This window comes from Miniopterus schreibersii, assembly GCF_964146895.1.
Source record: "Miniopterus schreibersii genome assembly, chromosome: 1".
Lineage (NCBI taxonomy): Eukaryota > Metazoa > Chordata > Mammalia > Chiroptera > Miniopteridae > Miniopterus > Miniopterus schreibersii.
This window is the reverse complement of record NC_138101.1, coordinates 159,967,227-159,988,485: the sequence shown is the minus strand read 5'-3', so window position 1 is coordinate 159,988,485 and position 21,259 is coordinate 159,967,227. Positions and strand designations below refer to the sequence as shown.

Here is a 21,259-nt window from a genome sequence, read left to right as displayed (position 1 = left end):
GCTGGTTGGGAGTCGATCACTGTTGCAGCTGGGCGGTGGGTACATGGGAGTTTCCATAAGAAAACGTTTTCACAACTCCATGCCCTTTTCTCCACAGTGCCCCTTCACTGTTCTCGCTTCACTCCCTTGGTCTCCTCCTTTCCAGCTCTCCGCCATCTGGAACATTCCTTCCTGGCTTCAGAAATGGCTTATTCTCATTTGCCTCATGTTTTCCAAGTCTTCGGGGCTTCTTCTATGGAAGTTTTTAAGTGACCCACCTCTTATCATCAGTCACCAATTCTCTCCTCTCAGCATCTGTTTCACACCTGGCTCACTCTAGTTTCCACTCACTGTCTGCAGAACCAGTTCTCTCAGGGCCACCTGCTGTCCAAGACCTTTTCTCTGCGCTCACCACTTGTGACCTTTCTGCTGCTTCTCTTGGCTAATGGTGCCGTCTTCTCCTTAGATAGCCTATCACTTCTTTTCTTTCTCTTAAAAAGAAATTTGCCTCTTTTAATTTTTTTCAATATTATTTTTATTATTATTATTGGTTAACCCTCACCTAAGGATATTTTTTCCATTGATCTTTATAGAGTAGGAGGGAGGGAGGGAGAGAGAGAAACATTGATGTGAGAGAGGCACATCAATTGGTTGCCTCCTGCTTGTGCCCCAACCAGGCCGGGAATGAACCTGCAACCCGGGTACACGCCTTTGACCTGGAATGGAACCTGAGACCCTTCGATGGGGGGGCGGGGAGGGGCTCTAAGCACTGAGCAACACTGGCCAGGGCAATTTTTTAAAAATTTAACCTGGCCCGGCTGGGCGTGGCTCAGTGGTTGAGGGTTGATCTGGGATCCAGGCGATCGGGGTTCAATTCCCGGTCAGGGCACATGCCTGGGTTGTGGGCTTGATCAATGGCTCTCTCATCATTGGTGTGCCTGTCTCTCCCTCTCCTTTCCTCTCTCTGAAATCAATAAAGATATATTTAAAAAATAATAATAAAATAAATAAATAAATAAATAAATAAATAAATAAATAAATAAAATTTAACCTGTGTGACTATTTAATTTGTAACAGATTTGCTGTTACCCCCTCCCCCCCAACAATATAGAAGTGTAACAAGTAAAACTGTGACCTTGTTTCCTGGGACACTATCTTTCCAGTTACTTCCTATTGCCCTAGCTAATCCCACTGCCAGCCAGGTCTGAGTTCATTCCTTCGTTTCCCCAGGACAGCATGTGCTCTAGGGAACCTGAAGACCACAGCCCATTGACCCTTCAGGCTGGAGGATGGAGAAAATTGAAGGAGGTGGGGCAATGAAATAGAGAAGAGAGCAAAAGCAGAGCCAGACTGAGTGTGAGGATGGCTGGTAGCCACCTGGAAGCGGGACAAGGAATGAAATGTCCCTGTGGATGTCCAGCTCTGACGACTCCCCAAACCTTTCTCTTCGTTGAGTGTCCCTGGTTCTCAGTCACGGCTCTTGGGCTCTTTTAGGAGCCCTGAGGCCCAGAAGCTTCTTTAGAGGGCCCAGTGATGAAATACTGTTCAGCATGTAGACCTAGAATGAAGAGTCATTGTCATGCACTGTGGCCGCCTCTGCTCTGGCTGTGAACTTGACTGAACCCATCCCAGTGGGCTCACTTCTCCAGTGACCAGCACTATGTGTACACTCACTTCCCCTTGCCCCCAAAGTCAAGCCACTGACTTACTGACAATCTACCCATTGTCGTATTTATCTGAATCCACCAACATGTATCTTTGTTGCTCTCCTAGGAGCTTCCTGACCTTCTTGAGGAAATCACTCAAGAAACATGACTCCCTGTTTTACATCACCAGTCTTCCTAGGTTCTGTGACTTCTCGAAACTTGGGTTAAGATGTTATCAATGTTAAAATTATTAATATTCTGTAGAAATGTGGGAAAGTGCTTATGGTCCAGTGCTAGTTTGTTGTTGTTTTTTAAGTAGTGTACAAAATATGGTGTATTTACTCAATAGTAACCAAGTCAATATTTTTTGTTGACATGAACAAGAACCAGAATGGAACATGAAGAAGGAAGTTACTGTCAGGCTGGATTAGTGGGTCATTTTTTTCTTTTACAAATTCCCTCTAAATAAGTTTGTATATAAAAGTCACTTGGCTGAGATGGTTCCCTGTCCTAGTTCAAGGTTGGAAGTCCTGTTTCCAGACTTGGCCAGGCCTGCTGCTGAACCTTCACAACATCACTGCGTTGCTCCTGCCCCAGGCGGAAGACCAAGGACTTATCTTTCACTTCCCTGTACCTCCCTCTGCCTGGACAATGGCTACAAGTTTGCACTGTTCCTTTCATTGCTTTCCTCTGCCCTCCTTCCCTTCTGCTGACAGCTGATTCTATGAGACCAACTCTGATGGGCTTTCTCTTACTTACTACCTCTGCACTGACTTCATTCCTATGAACTGGGCCTGTGTTGACTTGTGTTTTCTCTCAGAGTGACAGTGAGCCCAGGGATCCTTCTTATCACAGGCAAGTCTGATGCCTCCACTAAAAACAAACAAGTCTAGTTACAAGCACCAATATACTTTGTAATTATGGATTGTGGTGCCCATCCTTAACAATTCAAAAGAATTATGAATTCTCATTAAGCGGCACCGTCTCTATTATAAAAATGGAATGACTGAGGTATTTAAGCCATTTCCCCTTCCCCATCCTCCAGGGGAAATAGAATTTGAAGAGAGAGCCCAAGTTTCTCGGTTCTACTTTTCTGATTCTTTGAACATCCTTGAAGAACTCTCACTGTATCTTGCCACATTTTGGCACCCACAAAATCCTGTTAAGTAAAAAGGGATATATAATATCAAAAATAAGTTTTATATATTGGTGTTAAAAACTGAGATGCAGACATAAATAGTCTAGTTATAATATGTTTATTAAAAAGTGAGCCCAGCCCTAGCCGGTTTTGCTCAGTGGTTTGAGCATCAGTCCACGGACTGAAGGGTCTCGGGCTCGATTCTGGCACATACCTAGGTTGCAGGCTCAATCCCTGGCCCCAGTTGGGGCACATATGGGTGACAACCAATCAATGTGTCTCTCACATCAGTGTTTTTTTTTCTCTCTCTCTCTCTCCCTTCCACTCTCTCTGAAATGCAATGGGAAAAAAATATCCTTGGGTGAAGATTAAAAAAAAAATGAGCTCAAACTCTTATTTTAAGGATGAGGGGGGTGGACATAAAGAAGTCACCTCCATAGGTGAGATGGCTGTCCTCGTCTCGGTGGGCTGGCCATGCAGCCTTTCCTCAGGAAGTCTCTCTAGTTTACTGGCTGTTGTCTTGGGTGACAGACCCCTATGAAGCCTTGACTGCCTACCTGCTCTACTGGCCACCAGATATACCTGAGCCCTTTCCCAGGGCTTGAGAAGAAGCTGGATCCTTGCCGGGGCTGGCCTCTGGCAAGAGCAGCAACTCAACTTGAATGGCCTGTTGGGAAGCTCCCTGGCCTTCGCCTGTACATGCCACAAAGCCAGCAATGCTAACTGCACCTGGCTTTGTCAGGCCCGCAAAGTGCACGAGCTTTGTCAGGCACTGGAGCTGAAACAAGGTGGTGCAGCTCAATGGGCAAAGCCTGGCTGGCAGAGAAGCAGAAGAGTCACGCAGTGCGTTCCCAGCACGCTATAACCCGTAGAGAAAAATGCAGATTGAAATGAAAGCAATGAGGGCCCGCTTGCCAGTTTTCTTTGTAAGGAACTGAAATGAGGGATCAGCTTATAAATTCTTGCAATTATAGAGAACTAGAGGATCCAAGCAAGAGGAAATTACCAGCTTATTTCAATAGTATGTGGCATCTCTGAGCTCAGGAATACCTCCCAGCTTCGAGACTCCAGGGATCAAGCATTTCCTGTGGTAAGGTTGTTCTGAGTCTACTTGGTTAGAAGGCATCATTGCTTCAGTAGGGAGACTGGTTTGTTATGACAAAAGCTACGCTCTTTCATAGACCCATGTGTAGAATTATGGGGGGACAAGATACCTGGAAATCTTCCCTCACTTTTCTCTTAGGGTTCATGAAACTAGAACTAGTTCACCCCAAACTAGAAACTATGGGGTGAAATAGTCCCTCGTTAGCCAGTCAAGAGCTTTCTACAGCAGAGAACTACCTTTTATATAGTGCTAATTATGTGCCACTGTGCTAAGTTTTTTTTTTTTTTTTATATCTTTACTGATTTCAGAGAAAGAGAGGGTGAGGGAGAGAGAGAGAGAGAAACATCAATGATGAGAGAGTCATTGATCGGCTGTGAGCCCGCAACCCGGGCATGTGCCCTGACCGGGAATCAAACCCTGATCTCCTGGATCCTAGGTCAATGCTCAACCGCTGAGCCACGCCCGGCTGGGCAAGGCCCTCATCTCTTTAAAAAGTAGGAAACCAAGCCCTAGCCAGTTTTTCTCAGTGGTTAGCATATCGGCCCACGAACTGAAGGGTCCTGGGTTCAATTCTGGCCAAGGGCATGTACCTTGGTTGCAGGCTCAATCCCAGGCCCTGGTTGGGGTGCATACGGGAGGCAACCAATCAATCTGTCTCTCTCACATTGATGTTTCTCTCTCTCTCTTTCTCTCTTCCACTCTCTGAGAAGCAGTGGGGGAAAAAATATCCTTGGGTGAGAGTTAAAAAAAAACACCAAAAGTAGGAAACCGAGACTCAGAGAGGTTAAGTGAGGTGCCCAAGGTCACACAGGTAGTGGTAGAGATGAGTTTCAAAACCCAGGTTCCTGTTCTGCCAAAGCTCTCTGCCCTATACCACTCGGCCTCCCTAACCCTGGTGGCAGTTGGCAGTATTGATGATATTAGGACTCTTCACTTTAGGTTGACACCTGTGTGTTTGCTAGGATATGGTCTGTGACTGTAACTGTACTTTGGTTTAAAAAACAGAGATTGAGAGATGATAGTGCTTCAGACTAAGAACAAGAAGAACAGGATCAGACTAAATCCCTGAGGTTAGATGAAAGTGGATCTAACCTGCAGGTCTGAAAGGAGAGAAGGTTGTGAGAAACCTTAAGCTATTATAGTCTAATGATATCTCGTAGACAGTTTCCGTGTCAGCCAACTGTGGTTTTCAGAATAATTTACCTAGAAAGGGTAAAACATATTGCACTGAGGTTTATTTTTACTCTAAAATGGTAACTTCCCCTGTGCACAGAATTTTGAATGATTGTCATTTTTTAATTAATCACACAGAATGCTTTAAAAAGTCCTGATGACAAGCCAGTATTCCCCAATCGACAGAAGCAGCAGCTACAGGGTTCAGTGGACAAGTAATTGGACCAGAGTCACCAGTAACCATGGTAAGTGGTGGAAGGGGCTGGGTGAAAACTTTCAGTGTCTTGCTGGAATCCAGTTTTCATTTTCTTAGATTAGTAAACCAAGCCTGAGATCAAAATAACTTCCTTTCTTTTGTTTCAAGCCCACTCTTAGGAGCATCTTGTGTGTGTCAGCGGTGTTATTTTGTTTCCAAAGTACATTCACACCTCTGGTCGCCGGCCGAACCCACGACCCAGTGTGAGGTTAGACATTCCTATTTCAATGTAACGAAACAGAAAACTGAGGCATATACCAGGCAAGAGATTTGCTAAGGGCCCAGAGCTGGCTCCTGGCAGCGCCATGAATCTGGCCCCTTTCCTGCAGGTCACATTGCCCTTCAACTGATCCTGCCTGACACTGAGCAGGGGAGCTGGGTTCACACAGAGGTTATGACTCCAGGCCGCAGCTGCACAAGCAGCTGTGAGTAAAGCTACAAAACCGACTACTTTCAAAGACCCGGACATTCGCACCGGGATCAGTGGGTCATTTAAGTCTTGGCCTAGCGATTCCCTCAGCCACTGCCCAGTCAAAGGAAACCTCTTGGGCCTTTCCTTTCTTTTCCCTCCCTTTCCCCCTCCCCTTCTTTTCTTCTCCCCTCCTTTCCCCCTCTCATCCCCTCCCTTCCCTGCTCTCCCTCCAGCTCCCACCCTGTGCTTCCCTCGGTACTTCTCCTTGATGAAAGCAGACTTCGTTAATATAACAGGGAACTATGTGGTTTGGCTCCCACTCTCCATCTCCTTTACTAGAAAACTGTGTTGAATCAAAACCCTGTGGGCTCAGGTTCCTCCTATCACATTTGGCTGCTCTGTGCGGAGATGAGAGTACAGGCCCCCCCGTAACCCTGCAGGGCTTGGGGAGGCGGACACGGCCATGTGCGGTGCTGAGCACTGCACACCTGCCACACTGTGCTCCTGATCAACAGGGAACTGATCACAGCATCCAGAAAGCTGGAGCATCCACATCTCAGAGGGGTCCAGAAATAAAACGTCCCCATTTGAGGCATTTATTAGGACAGCTGTGGAAAGAGCCTGCCTGGGCCATAGAGACAGAGAATCATCTGGCTGAGAATTCAGTCTCTACCACTCAAAAGCATCATGAATTTGTGTATGGGTAGGATTTAACTTCTCCAAGCCTCATATTCCTCATCTGTAAAAGGGCAAACCTAACACTATCCCCACAGGTTGTAAGAATAAAGTGCTAAGCACAGGGTCAGGCAAACAGCAGGGACTCAATAAACATCAGTTCTCCTTTCCACCAGTCCTTTCTTTAGCCGCAGACACGGGTGTATTCCCAATTGGGTGACACTGTTTGAAGAGTTTATTCTTACCTGAAGAGATAAAATTCTCTGTTGCCATACCTTGGCTATTAAAAATAATGCTACAATAAACACAGAGGTGCATGTATCTTTTAAAATTAGTGTTTTTGTTTCCTTTGACTAACAACCTACTAGTGGAATTGCTGGATCATATGGTAGTTCTATTTTGAACTTTTTAAGGAAGCTCCATATTGTTTTCCATAGTGGCTGCACCAATTTATATTCCCACCAACAGTGCAAGAGGGTTCCCTTTTCTCCACCTAGGGTCCCCTAACCAACACTTGTTATTTCTTGTCTTTTTGATAATAACCATTTTAACTGGTGTGAGGTAATATCTCATTGTGGTTTTGATTTGCATTTTCCTGATGATTAATGATGTTGAGCACCTTTTTATGCACCTGTTGGCCATCTGTACGTCTTCTCTGGAGAAATGTCGATTTAGTTTTCTGCTCATTTTAAAATTGTATGTAAAGAACTCATATAACTCAATAAGTTCTTATATATTTTGAGTTATATGAGTTCTTTATATATTTTGGATATTAACACCACATCGGAATTATGATTTGCAAATATTTTACCCATTCCATAGGTTGCCTTTTCACTTTGTTGATGGTCTCCTTCACTGTGCAGGAGCTTTTTAGTTTGATGTAGTGCCATTTGTTTATTTTTTCTTTTGTTACCTTTGGTTTTAGAGTCAGATCCAAAAAAATCACCTCCAAGACTGATGTCAAAGACCTTATTGTCTATGTTTTCTTCTAGAAGTTTTATGGTTTCAGGTCTTACATTCAAGTTTTCAATTAATTTTGAGTTAATTTTTGTGTACAGTATAAGATAGTAGCCTAGCTTCATTCTTTTGCATGTAGCTTTCCAGTTTTCCCAACACTGTTTATTGAAGAGACTGTCCTTTCCCCATTGTATATTCTTGCCTTCTTTGTCATAAATTAACTATATACTTGTGGGTTTATTTTTGTGATCTCTATTCTGTTCCATTGATCTATGTGTCTGTTTTGATACTAATATAATACTGTTTTGATTACTACGGCTTTGTAATATAGTTTGAAATCAAGGAGTGTGATGTACCTGGCTTTGTTTTTCATTCTCTAAATTGCTTTGGCTATGCAGGGTCTTTTGTGGCTCCATACAAATTTTAGGATTATTTGTTCTATTTCTGTGAAAAACTAACATTGGAATTTTGATAAGAAATTCACTGAATCTGTAGATTTCTTTGGGTAGTATGGACATTTTAACAATATTAATTCTTCCAATCAGATAGTGACATTTTAGAGGAGCTCTGTTCCCTGGAGCCTTCCGAATGGGTGTTTCATTTGGTGGCCAGCTGCTTCATTTTGAGTGCTGAAGGTCTGCTTTCCACCCTGAACTATTGAGTAATGGGTATTTATTGACTGACAACAGCCCCATCTCATGATGGCAAAGCAAGTTGGTACATGTTCAGCCACACAAACCTCAGATGAAGCCTCTGGCAGGAAAAGCTCTCACAGTTGGGAATTTAAACTGATTAGCTTTGTGCTGTTTGAGGGGGGAAGGAGGTGGCCTTGACATTAAGCTTCAAAACTTTAGAAGTTTGGTCATTCCATACATTTCTGTTTGCTTTTCCCCTTTGCTCCCCTAAGATTTTTTAAAAAATCACCTGAGGCATTTAGGGCAACAGGTCTCAGTTTATATTCTCCGCTCTCTTGTAACTACTATCTCTTCTTCCTCACTAACCAGGTCTCTGATCTAGATATGCAGTAAACATCCCACCACTCTCCTTTCTTTCCATCAAACCCAGTTCACAATTTTGCCTTACTGTTCCACTAAAGCCAGCCCACTTTTTTTGTTAATCCTAACCCAAGGATTTTCCGTTGATTTTCAGAGAGAGTGGAAGGGAGGGAGAAAGAGATGTCGATTGGTTGCCTCCTGCACACACCCTGGCCCAGGCCAGGGACCAAACCTGCAACCGAGGTACCTGCCCTTGACCAGGAATCAAACCTGCCACCCTTCAGTGCATGGGCTGACGTTCTAACCACTTAGCCACACTGGCTAGGGCCAGCCACTTTTTTTTTTTTTTAACCCTCACTCGAGGATATTTTTTCCATTGCTTTTCAGAGAGATTGGAAGGGGGGGGAGGGAGAGGGAGAGGGAGAGGGAGAGAGAGAGAAACATTGATGTGAGAGAGACACATTGATTGGTTGCCTCTTGCTCTCACCTTGACTGGGGTGGAGTCTGCAACTGAGGTGCATGCCCTTGGCTGGAATCGAACCCGGGACCCTTCAGTCCATGAGCCGATGCTCTAACCACAGAGCCAAACCACCCAGTGCAACCAGTCTACTTTTTAAAAACCTCTCCATCTCTGGGGTCCCTGGAGCACACTTAGAGGTGCATGTTCGAGGAGAAATTAAACTTGATGTTTAGCCAGACATAACGGGGAACCATCTAGAGTGGGAGTAACAAAATGCATGTGCACGGCCTGGTTTACCTTTAACTAGTTTTGAGATGTGGGGCCAGTCCAGGCGTGATTTCACCTCCATGGGCTCAGTATATGCATCTCTGAATGGCAGTGGCTCCCCTCAACCTCTTGTGTTCCTCTAGTACACTCATTTTCTAAAGCCCTTGATGACAGATCAGAGACATGAATGTCTTGAGAACCACAAGTGAAATGTTCACTCACCACTTGCGTGCTCACTCAAGGCTCTTTATCAGGAGTTGCAGGCAGAAAAGTTCATCCTTAAGCCTACTGTGGTCTGGAAGTGCTTGGAACAAGATTGTCTTTGTAACTACTTCCTTAACAAGGCTTCACAGCCCTTTACTCACCAAACAATAGCTGAACTGATAGCGACAGAACACTTGCATCCCTTGAAATGTGGGTGGCACGTGCTTCCTAAGCAGAGAATTTTCTCTATCCCTCCAAAGCCAGCACAGACAAGAGGCTTCACTGGTCACCAAGGCCAGCCTGAGAGTCCACTTAGGCTGAAGATCAGCACAGACCTAAGGGAGGTAAGGGCTGGTCAGGCTACTGTGGCCAAGAAAAGAGGGCAAGATAGACCAGGTCACAAAACCAGAGTTCATGTACCAGGGCTTAGGGTGGACACCCTTCAACAGACCATGTGGCCTGAATAATGTCTGTAGGCAGCAGGGAGCCAAGAGAACAGGCCTGGTCACAGAGTGGGAAGGAAACTGAGCCCAGCACCGGGAGCGGTGCAGGCACTCGGAGGGCCCAGGGAAGCCAAAATACGAATGACAAGGGCAGTGAGAACAGCAAGTCACAGTAACCACAGCAGGAAGATATGGGGAGTATTGGGAACAGCAGGTTAATTAGACCTTTGACTAAGCAACTGAACCTGAACTACATACAAAGGGGAATCACATGTATCTGACTAGATGTATGTATACACATTTATTTATTTATTTTTTCCTTTTCAAAGAGTTTATCTTGAGATAAAAACACGTTACTTGCTCCAGATTCAAACATTTGTCTTTACATTTCTAAATATATTTTTTTTAATTTTAAAATTTTATTTTTGTTTAAAATATTACAGATGTCCCTTTTTTCTCCCCGATGACCCGTTCCACCCCGTCCCATCCCCCTCCCCAGTCCCTCTCCCCACCACTGACCGTGTCTTTGGGTTGTGCATATATGCATATAAATTCCTTGGTTACTCTCTCCCCCAGGACCCACCTGCCCTCCTCCCTCCCTCTTGTATACACATTTAAATGAATGCAGATATGTGAGTAAAGTGGGCAGAAATGAGCAACAGGTGGTGATGACAGGCACTGGAAACAGAACTCAGACACTGATTAAGACCTGGTACAGGGCTTGACACATACTAGGTGCTCAGTAAATGCTGTAAATCCTGTTCTCCCACTGCTACCCAGAGAAGGGACCCCGCCCCGCTTCCTAGAGAAAGAATGGATAAACCTTGCCTCCTTACCTGAAACTAGGGGGAAGTCTAATTGTTGAGTAAAGCTGTTCACTCGTACCCCGCTGTGCTCTGTATCCAGTCTTAAATTTCTTTGCATCTAAATTTCACAGGTAAGACCCTACCAGGCAGACGCTCTATACAATCCACATAAATTCTGAATCTGAATGCAGCCCCCCTGCGGCCTTGTTCAGTCCCTAAGGCGCGCCCAGCCCAGGCAGCGCACAGTCAGGGCCCTGAAGGAAGACCTTGTCCCTATGGCCTGGTACCCAGGGGGCCTCTCATTAAGGGCAGTGCGAGGCCAAGGCCGCCGGAGTGGGTCCCTAGGCGCAGTCTTCCCGCCGGGGGCCCGCTGCCCCCGCGGAAATGCGGATTCCCAGGCCAGCCGCGTTCAGGAGGCGCCTCCGGGCCCCTGCCCCGCAGAGCGACAGCTCACCTGGGAAGCGGGGCGCCGGACCTCCCGTAGGCAGGGCGTCCTTGCCCGCCGCAGGATGACATCACGGAGCTGCTCCATAAAAGCCACCCGCGGGGAGCCGGGAGCGCAAAGAGCAGCCGCGCCGGCCGCCGCGCCTGCGCCTGCGCCGCGCGCACGTGGTCCGGACGCGGTGGTCCCTCCGCGCGCCCCCGGCCCCCGCTCCGCCACCAGCCCTAGACCCAGCCGGAGCCCCGCGCGGTGGGAGCCCCGCGAAGATGCCGCCCGGCAGCCCGCACGCCGCCGCGGTCCTCCTGCTCTTGATCCTAAAGCAGCAGCCTTCCAGCCCGGCCCCGCGCAACGGTAAACTTTCCGCCTGTCCGCGCGGTCCCGGGGCGCTCGGCCGCACCTGGACCGCAGGATTTCCTGCGGGGCTCTTCATGATAAAGGGAAATCACTTGGGAGCTGGGGGGAGCTGGGAAGGGCATGCACAGTATCAAACTGCACGGTTTTTTTTAGAAGGGATGCTCCGTTTTCCTTTGGAACGCGGGACCTGCTGGGGCTGGGGAAGCGCGCGCATGGTCTCCGTGTTAAACCGTGTTTGTGTTCTCTGGGCGCCGGCGGCCCCGGGGGGCTTGCTTGCGAACTGGATCACCGGGGAGGGGGAACCAGGGTTTAAAACGTTGTGCTCCGGTTAACATTCGGACGGTAAGGCGGCCGCGGCGGCCGCGGCGGAGCCTGCCAGGCAGGGTTTGCAGTCGCCCCCGTGCAGAGCCCTGGGTCCTGCGGTGGGCGCCGTACTCTGGAGGAGACACTCTTTCGCGTTAAGCTTTACCTGCAAGTCAAAGGGCTGATGCATCCCATCCTTAATCATTGTTTTTCTCTAGAAGGGCTTTTCTGTCCTAAACGTGAGTGAGTGTGTGTGTGTGTGTGTGCGCGCGCACTCAGGTGAGCATACACACCTTATTTCTGAGTGTAATTAGCGCCCTTAACCCCAGGGGCTGGAGGCTGCGGGTGCGGGGTGAGGTGGCAGGAGGTGGTGGGTGGACTCAGGTCTGTGTGGTGAGTTGTGGTGAGCAGCCACGGTCAGGTTAGTCAGTCCTTTGTAACAGGACAGGGATGCCAAGCTTGTGCCCGTCTCTCCAGCAGCCGGGGGCATGCTGTTCTGAGAGAGTGAGTGGTGACTTTTGTGGAAACTGCCCGGGTAACTGATGGTGGCCCCTGCCCTTGACAGTTTGCCTCAAGTCGTAAAAACATTTGCAGGTTCTGGAATTCCTGGACCCAGGTTAGGTTGAAACATTTATAGAAGGACCCAAAGTGACCATAATGGCTGAAAATCTATACTCCCTGGCGAGGCAGTGGTGGTAGGAGATTGGTCCTGTTCAGCAGCATGAAACTGGGAGCCCCCTTTTTCCTGGAGGTCATTATGCCCGTGAGGCAGGGAAAGGGAACGTGGGGGGGGGGCGCGCTGGGCTGTCAGCAGCTTTCAGTCCACTGGCTGGCGTGACATGCTTGATATTACTTCCCTCAGGGAGAAGTAGAAAGTCGGTGGGAGAAGGGAGTTACAGAAAAGTGGAAATTAATTCTTAACACTGCAAACTTCGACTGTATTCCCCTCTCGAGAAGGCTGCACTGAGACCTGAAGTTTCGCTCGAAGTCTCTGCTAGTTCCAAGCTGTTCTAAGGCGAGAGAGAGAAACAGCCATCCATTGGCTCCCTTTCCTGAAGGCCTGTCACTCCCCTCCCTCTGGGGGCAGCTCCTTCTCAGGCTTGTTCTTTCCCTGCCTGATTTCCCTCTCTCCTCCCGGGCCCTCCTTGCCCTTCTTCCTCCCTCCCTTTCTCTGCTTTGCCCCACCCCCCCTCCATTCTCCAGGTTAGGGTGGGGGAAGCCTGCAGTAAAAACTCTACTTTCACCCCACTCTGAGTAGCCACCAGACTATCCCTAGATTTTAAGAACACAGTTTTTATTTTATTCCTCATGAGATTCTTGGCTTTTTAACTGCCTTGCAGACAAAGTCAAAGCAAAAATCACTGAGGTGTAGAGTATCGGTATTAACCCAAGGTTAGGGTCGGAGGGGGCGGGGGGTTCGGCTGGGTAATGGGGTCAAAGTGTGGTCTGCCCTCTGCCTGGAGCATTTAATTTCTAGCAGTTGGCACTGGTGATGCCTGAAGAAACTGTCTGGGGTTAGGGGGGAGAGGGAGCAAAATAAGGTGAAGTCAGGTGTCTTCTGGAGAAAACCTTGGAATTCCTAGTTGCTATGGGGAAATATTTCCATGAATTCTGCAGAGCCTGCTCTGTCTGAACCTGGTGTGGAGAGCTGGGCAGTCTCAAGAACTCAGGGAAGGTTCTAGCACCCAGGACAGGAAGCGGGCAAAGCCCTGAACCGCTGACCTGGATCTTTGTAAATGTCACTTCCTCAGTGAGCATCCAGGGCCTTCTCCGTGCCTAGGACACATGGGCCCGCAGGTTCTAAGAGGCATCCAGCTGGCCTCCCAAGTCTCTGACCTTCTCGGGAAGGAAACAGTTTCCCTCCCAGAGGGCCTACTCCCTCAGGAAGCCACCAGGTGTAGCTGCAGCAGCCTTGGCCTGACCTGGCTTGCAGGATCAGGTTAGTCCTATTAAGACTCCTGCCCCTAAAGGTAAAGGCGGGGAATCAGGAGGCGCCCTTTCTAAATAAAGCAAACAGACTTTATGAAGCCTGTCTGAGGTCAGTTCCAAACTGACGATGTACCAGGCGGGGGCCTGATTTTTACTGATGAACCCCTGACTCAGGTCACCCTCCCTGTCACTGTATGGTGCTTCTTTTCCCCAGCCTCCCACTCCTGAGCCCCTCCAGACACTGCCATTTATACTCAAAGCACCAGGCCTTGAGCACCACTCAGGCTTGCTCAGAGAGAGGAGGGCAGGGAAGGTTGCTCTGGAAGTTGCTGCTTTTCAAGAAGTCTCTAGTCCTGTGTCACCACCTGAGGCCCTACAGCCCTAGATGTCCACTCTACAACCTTGGTCCCTGAGCTTCCCCCAGTATTGTGCCGACGCCTCATCTGAGGATGAATGCTACAATAATAGGAGAAACTTCAGCTTAGTGAGCTTTGGGGAGCAGAGCAGAAGATGCAGGATATTGGGGGTATGATTTGATTTGGGGGAAAAACTTCTGGCCAAAGCAGGACTGCTCAGAGGCAGCGGCTGTTTTTCGGGTGACCTCCAGGATCACCACAGTGGTCTGTCTCTCCAGGGGAGCAGTGAGGATGAACTCCTGTTACTTGTCAAACTTGATGTCCCAGGCCTCCAAGGGCTCTGCCCGGCTGAGCAGAAATCATCTGGCTTCTCTGTCTGAAATTCATGGGTTGTATTTTAATAGTGAACCGCTGAAAGAAGACTTTCAGGGAAGAGGTTTGATGTCTTCTGGAGCTTAGTGGGAAGGCAATACTACTTTCATTCCTTTTCACTGTTTCAGTGAAGGGACTAGTGTAAACTTGGGGGTCACATACAAGTCCAGTCCACCCATGGTTCTTAATGTCTTCATCCAGTTGCTACTTCAGGGGAGGTAAATCTTGGCACTGTTAGCTCCTCCACAGGCAGAGTCCATAGCAGATTTCAGGGGTCTGTGGACGCCTGAAATTAATTGTACATGAATTTTTGTGTATCTAAGCTTATGGGCATTTTTATGAGGAAAAGTCCATAGTGTACACTAGATACTTTGAATGGTCTGGACTTCCCCTTACCCCCAATCTGAGAAGGAGACTCAAAGATTCCTGAAGTTCGTGGGAACTTAGGGGGGTGTCAATAAACGCCTAAACCTAAACAAATCATGAAAGAGCAATATAGGGGCATAATACCAAAAGAATTAATGGAGATAATACCAAAAGAATTAATTAAAGAGAATTCAGAGTGGGTGTCCTAGGGAGCAGGAAAATGACTAGGGGTGTCAAGGGACTGATTTTTAAAAAATAAGAGGCCTTGTAGAACCACCCAACTCTTTAAACCACGTACAAGTGTATTTTGATAAAATTACCAATTAATATTGGGAATTAAATAATTAAAAGCACTGAAGCAAAGAAATGTGAGATTAAACCAGCTTTAAAAAAAAAAAAAAAAAGCAAAGCCCTCCTTCAGCTTTTAAAACTCACCATTGGCTTGAGTAGGAGATGCCCAGTTATAAGTGACCAGTTAAGTTTTACTCAGATCATTTCCCAAGAGAGAAAAGGGACGTGGGAGTCTTCCTATTCCTGCTGTCCTCTGTGGGCCAAGAACACAGGACACTGGCAGAAGCTAGGAGAGAGGGACTTAGGAGCTGGACAGTCCCCTCATTGTGATGTGTCCCCGAGACACCCTGCATCTCAGTTCAGGGTCTCGGTCTCCTTCTGGAGGTGAAGAGGGAGTTGTCGGGCAGGGTAATGAGAGCAGAGCTCTGCAACAACTTTTAAAAACATTTTGATGGAGGAGCAGAGGACCTTGACGTGTGCAGGGCGTGGAGTGGGAAGTGGTGGGTGACTTTCGTTATATTCCTGGCAGAACTTTTCCTACAAGTTCCTCCCACCCCTGGAATCTAAATCGGGTGAGGGTGGCAGCTTCCCCAAAGAAACACTTTCCTTTTGAGATTAGTTTTCTTTATGTACTGATGTGAACTGTTCTCCAGATGATGTTGTTAAGTGGGGAAAGGCAAGATGCAAAACAGTGTTTCTACCACGCCAACACTGGTGTGAAAAAAGGGGGAAAATCCTGGCCGGTCAGGCTCAGAGGTTAGAGCTTTGGCCCATGCACTGAAGGGTTGTGAGTTCGATTCCCCATCAAGGGCATGCACCTGGGCTTTGGGTTTGATCCCTGGCCCCGGTTCGGACTCATGTGGGAGGCAACCAATCGATGTCTCTCTCTCACATCAATGTCTGTCTCTGTCTCCTCTCTCTCTCTCTCTCTCTCTCCACTCTCACACTCCCTCCCCCATTCTCTAAATCAATGGGAAAAATATCCTTGGGTGAGGGTTAACCAAAAAAAGTGGGGGGAGGGGAGAAATGCAGTCCTACCGGGAAGGATTCCATCAGCTGATGAAACCGGTTGTCTCTGAGGGAAGCAGGGAGATCTGGCTGGAGAAAGGGCTTTTACTATAGGCCCTTGGGCAGCTTTTGGGTTTTGAGCCTTGTGAATTTATTACCTGTTCAGCTAATAAAATGTGGCTTCTCTAAGATGTCTGGGGAGTCTTCTACTCAGGAAGCCTCCTCCCTAACCCAGGAACCCCGCACGAACTCCCTGCCTTGTGCCTCCCTCTTGAGCACAGTTGCTCTGAGGAGCAGTTGTTCTGACCCAGACCCTGGGACACCTTAAGTTCGGGACATCCGCCTCTTTCTCTCTCTCTCATCCATTTCAAAATGAAGTCAGTGTTTTTCTCTAACTTGTTCAAGCTCCATTGTACTTACTTGCTTTCTTTTGTTCTTTGCAGGATTCGACTGGACCTATTTTGGTGAGTAGTGATCTTAAATATTTTTTTGAGGAGATGGCCATGTTGAATGAGAAAGCCAGAAATGTCATGATCTGTGGAGATTCTTTTGGGGGATGGAGGAAAGCAGCTCTGATATTGTTAAAAAGGCATGAAGGCCTCTCTAAGGAACCACTCCACATGGGTTGTGTGCTGCACTTTCTCCAAGCAGATGAGCCTGCTCCATGCACTTGAACTTTGAGTCATAGTGTTAAGGCTTCCAGATTCCTGCAAGGACTTCTACCAAACCTCCCAGGCGAAGATGCCCAGGGTACTTCCACTCTGCGAGGACCAGGGGCAGGAAAGAGCCTTTCTCTTCCATGGGACATTTACCCTACAATAAACAAAGAATAAAGGGCTCCTTTTGGAAAGTTTGGCTCAGGCCCCAGGACTTAAGCTGTCAATATGTCTAGAATTAATTTCTTCATGCCCGGTTTGTAAACAAGCAATGAACGAAGCGGCGATGGTCAGTCTTTAGTGAAAGAGGGATACTTATCTTAAATGGGGAGAGAGGGACACCAATTGTGCACCGGGGTTTCTGTGGGATTGGGTCAAGAAGGACATTGGCCTGCAAGGTGAGCAGCTTGAAATCAGCTCAGCTGGTGTGTTGCCATGAATTGGAAACTTGGTCATCAGCTGGAGTGGCAATGGGAGGCCAAGCACCCGGGTCCACTGGCAAGTGCAGGGATATTAATACAGTAGTTCCTTCCTTATCTGAAGTTTCACTTACTGTGGTTTCAGTTACCCAAGGTCAACCACAGTCTGAAAATATTAAATGGAAAATTCCAGAAATAAGCAATTCACTGGTTTTAAATTGCGCACCATCCAGAGTATGAAACCGGACACAATATGAATTCGGACTGCCTGCCGCTGCTTCAGCAGCGACAAGGGCATTTATTCCATTATTACTGGCAAAGGGGAGAGCAGTGGGATTTGTCCACATAAAATCTGCTCTGCCCTTCCCTTATTACCTGGTTGGCATGCAAGGGGGAAGAGGGTGTGTGTGAGGATGGCTGCAGGGTCCGTGGTCCGTGTGTCTCCTAGGACCTTGGAGTCTGATAACAAGGTAGTTAATTTTCACTGGTGTTAAAACCCAGTTCCGCCAGCTCCTAGGACTTGTGAATGGTCGGCATTCCTGAGGTAAACTCCTGGGGTGGGGAGGGGGTTCAGGCTCCAGGCACAGCAACCAAATCAAAGTGCATCCTGTCCTTTCTCTGTTCTTGAAATGCATTTTCTTTTCTGAGCAAATGGGCCCATCCAGGCCCCAAGGTGTCTCATCTTTTTCCAGCTCTGTTTTTCTTCTTGCAGCACATACTCCAGTTTCCCCGGGTCTGTAGGAAAACTTCTTATCTACAGTTAGTCAGGTGAATAATCATCAAACAGCTATGGTCCTATTCCTATTAGGTGCCTTCCCCACTTTCATAATCACGGTTAGGGCATGATCAGCAGCTCTGCCCCCAACAAGAAGAATGATGAAATCACGAGCTGTCCCACTCTGTCTTGCCCAGGACGTGAATCACCACTTTTGTTCACATCCACACTGCACGCGCTCTCCAGTGGCCAGTCACTTAGCAGCTGTCTGGGTTATGGAGGTGGCGGGGATAAGACCACACACACATAGCTTTTAATATAGTATACTATGATTGTTCTATTTTATTATTTGTTGTTAATCGCTCACTGTGCCTACTTTATAAACTAAACTTTATCATAGGTATGTATGTGTAGGAAGAAGTATGTATAGGGGAAGGGAGGGAACCTGAAAAGCGTGCCTATTTCATGCACTTCCCAAACGACTCTTAGGCACATGCTGTTAACTGAGAACCACTGACCAGATGGTTCCCAAGACCTTTCTAGCCTGAGTCAGGGGTAACTTGCCCCACCTTTTCTACTGGCCTCCCAGGTATAGTGGAAACACAGTGGAATTTCTCCAGGGCTCCCTGCCTCAGTGTGACAGCCCCACCCCCACCCTCACCCCCCAGGGCAGAGTGAGATAGTTCCAGAGAACTGAGAGTTAAGACGCTGTGGGAGGAAAATCTTACTGCCCCTTAGCTGTGACCTGTTGTTGCCCATGGTGTTCCCCATGGTGTTCCCAGAAGGAGGCTTCTCTTTCCAGCCATATCGACTGGTTCGAAGCATTTTTTCCTGACCACTAGCTCTGGCCAGCCCCCTGTCCCTCCGTCATGCACAATTAGAGCAGCGCTTTGCTGAGGAAGCAGAGAGCAGAGTCTAATGAAGCACGCCACGCAGGGGGTTGGGGGGTGAGCACAAAGCAAATCTGGCTTTTCGTTAGTGAAATGAGCACATGTGATACGGAGTTAGCCCGCAGTGGGGGCCAGTGAAGGAAGACGGATGGAGGACAACTGAGGAGGCAAACAGGTCCTGGCTGGCAGCTGCCACCTGGGCTCAGAGTCACACAGGTAAACAGGGGACCTGGCATGGGTCCTAGGGAAAAACTGTTTCCAAGCAGTAAGGGCTGCACTGAATGGGGCAAGTCCAACCAAACGCCATGTGGTTTTCCCAGGGCGCAGACCTCAGCTACTCTGCACGTAGATGCTGCTGAGTCATCCTGATCCAGACACTTGCAGCTGCCTGGTATACGTGGCAGGACTTCTAGAAACACATGGAAAGAGAACTCTACCCCCATCCCTCTCCACCTTGAGTCACCAGGCTGACCTCTCAGATGCTCTCCCCAGAGACAGGAGGACCATCTGACAGCCAAGATGGGACCAGCGGTCCCCTCTGCACTCCTCCCAGGTGGCTGAGGCAGCAGCTGGATGTGTGCTGGGTTGGACATTGCTGAGTGGGCCCTCCCCACTGGTTATCAGCCCCAGGTCAATCCTGCTGAGCCCCTGCAGCTTCACCAACCCCTAGCTGGAGGGCAGCTGCAGGTCAGGTTCTCATGTGAGCTGAGGGTAAACTCCAGCGGGCTGAAGCAGTCCACGCTGTTCCAAGTCAGGACAGCCGGTGCCCTCAGGGGCTGGAGGTGCCTGGAAGGACGCACACAGAGAGGTGCTGGTTGTGTTCAGTTTGTGAAAATCCACCGTGCTGTTCGCTTACGATACAGGCACTTTTCTGTATGTATCTTAAAGTCAATAAAAGAGTTAAAAAAATTCCATCTGGCTGGGAGAGTCCTCCTCACCGTGATAGTATTTATAGCCCTCCCCCAAGAAAAACCAAAAAAATCCCTCAGTGTGTTCAAAACAACAGAGCAACCAAAAAGAATGACTCTACTGGAATTAACCACCCAAGAACACGTCATGTGAGCAGGGAATGGGCACCACCTTCCATACTGAGGATAACCAGACTTTGCTTTCGTGCTCCTCGGATGTGAGCGAGTTCAGAAATGACCAGTTCCACTGTTTGCTAGAGATTTTGGAGAAATAAGACCCTTAAACGTTTCTTCAAAGGAAGTGGGATGAAAAGGGAACATAGAAGCCACACCTGCCTCCTGGAGGGTGAGAGAGCCCCACCTTTCCCCTAGCCGGGGCCGGGGAGGCAACCGCCAGCCAGGCCCCTCCCGCCGCAGGGAACCCTGGAGCGAGGGTGGCTTGGCCCCGGGGGGAGGGGGTGCCGGGCAGCAGGCTGCAGCCATTCGCAGGCCCTCCTGCCCACCTTCTCCGCAGTGGCTGGGCAGCCCTCAGCTGTGGTAGGGCACCGTGTGACCCAGGAGTGCCACAGCGTCCCTCACGCCGCTGCTGTCCTTTCTCCCAGACTGCAGATTCCCCGTCTTAAAGGAACTGTCTTTGGGAATCGGGAAGGGACCCTCCCTGGGCTCCCACCTGCCGCCTCCACCCACCTTCTGTCCTGAATCTGCTGGAATATGAAATTGCTGTAAATGACCTTGCCCTGGGACTTGGGACATCCTTCCAAGCCCTTCCCAAACTCTGTGAGAACCAGACATGGAGCGCATGGAAGGAGGCTGGGAGGAAAAACCCTTTCCTTCCTGCTCTTCAGCAGTGATGAAGGCGCCATGTGACCTCCCACTCAAAGGCAGTCTGACAAGCGGACTGTTGGAGCTAAAGGGAAAACTCAAAAGGGCAGCCAGGGAGCGTGTGCGACGGGAAGGCTCATGGAATTAAGGATGGTGCTTGTTTTCCCCAGGGGTAGAGAGGGTTAGCCAACCCCAGCACCCCAGGGACTGCTCTCCCACTCCAGCTGCCCTCCCGAGGACGAATGAGAGGCACAAGGCACTCTTAGGAGAGAGAGCAGGAGAAGGCCAGGACATGTCTGACGTACCGGAAATCCTTACACCTGTGTCTTGGGAATGTCCCTTGAGGCTGGGATTCCAACAAACTACCGTTTTTTAACTCTGAGCTATAGTTCCAGTTACTTCTAACTGACGTTGTGACGTCCCGGGTCTGATTAGATGTGGTATGATTCACCCCCTGGTAATTATTTCTCATCTTTCCTGAGTTGCATTGAGGTTTGTGTGTTCTGGAGGATCCTGGCCTGCAGCTGCCCAAATGCCTGCATTCAGCTGGCCTTTCCAGCTGGGTGAAAAGATAGGAAAGCCAGCATTAGCTCCTAAAGGCAGGTGTATGCCAGGAGGGGTAGGGTGAGGCAGAAAACCAGGGGGAAGAAGTGTAAAGTGTACAGAACCCCAAACCAGGCAGACCTCCATGGGAACATCTGCTAGGTCACTTTCTGGCTGAATGACCTTCAAAGTAACTTAACCTCTCTGGATCTTGGTTTTCTCAACTATAGCATGGGAGTAATAGCACCTACCTCAGTGGTTCTCAAAGTGTGGTCCCCAGACCAGCAACATCAGCATCGCCTGGGGCTTCAGATGCGCTTCCCACTCACTAGGAAGTAGAAGTGAAACACACAGAAAGAGGCAGGGAGG

At 48.5% G+C, this 21,259-nt stretch overlaps 2 protein-coding genes across 6 annotated transcripts in view; one reads left to right on the top strand and one right to left on the bottom strand.

Moving 5' to 3' along the window:
- The window catches only part of APH1B (aph-1 homolog B, gamma-secretase subunit), a 174,486-nt gene that overhangs the window by 74,959 nt on the left and 78,268 nt on the right, over positions 1 to 21,259 (bottom strand). The window lies entirely within an intron of this gene.
- Positions 11,080 to 21,259, top strand: part of CA12 (carbonic anhydrase 12) — a 54,050-nt gene continuing 43,870 nt past the window's right edge. For 4 of the 5 annotated variants that reach the window (XM_081123220.1, XM_081123219.1, XM_081123217.1 and 1 more), the window contains exons 1-2: positions 11,082 to 11,309; positions 16,381 to 16,401. In XM_081123220.1, the coding sequence (XP_080979346.1) occupies positions 11,225 to 11,309; positions 16,381 to 16,401 (106 nt within the window). In that variant the 5' untranslated portion in view covers positions 11,082 to 11,224. Of the gene's footprint in view, positions 11,310 to 16,380; positions 16,402 to 21,259 lie in introns of all 5 variants that reach the window. The other variant, XM_081123218.1, reaches the window with a different exon arrangement.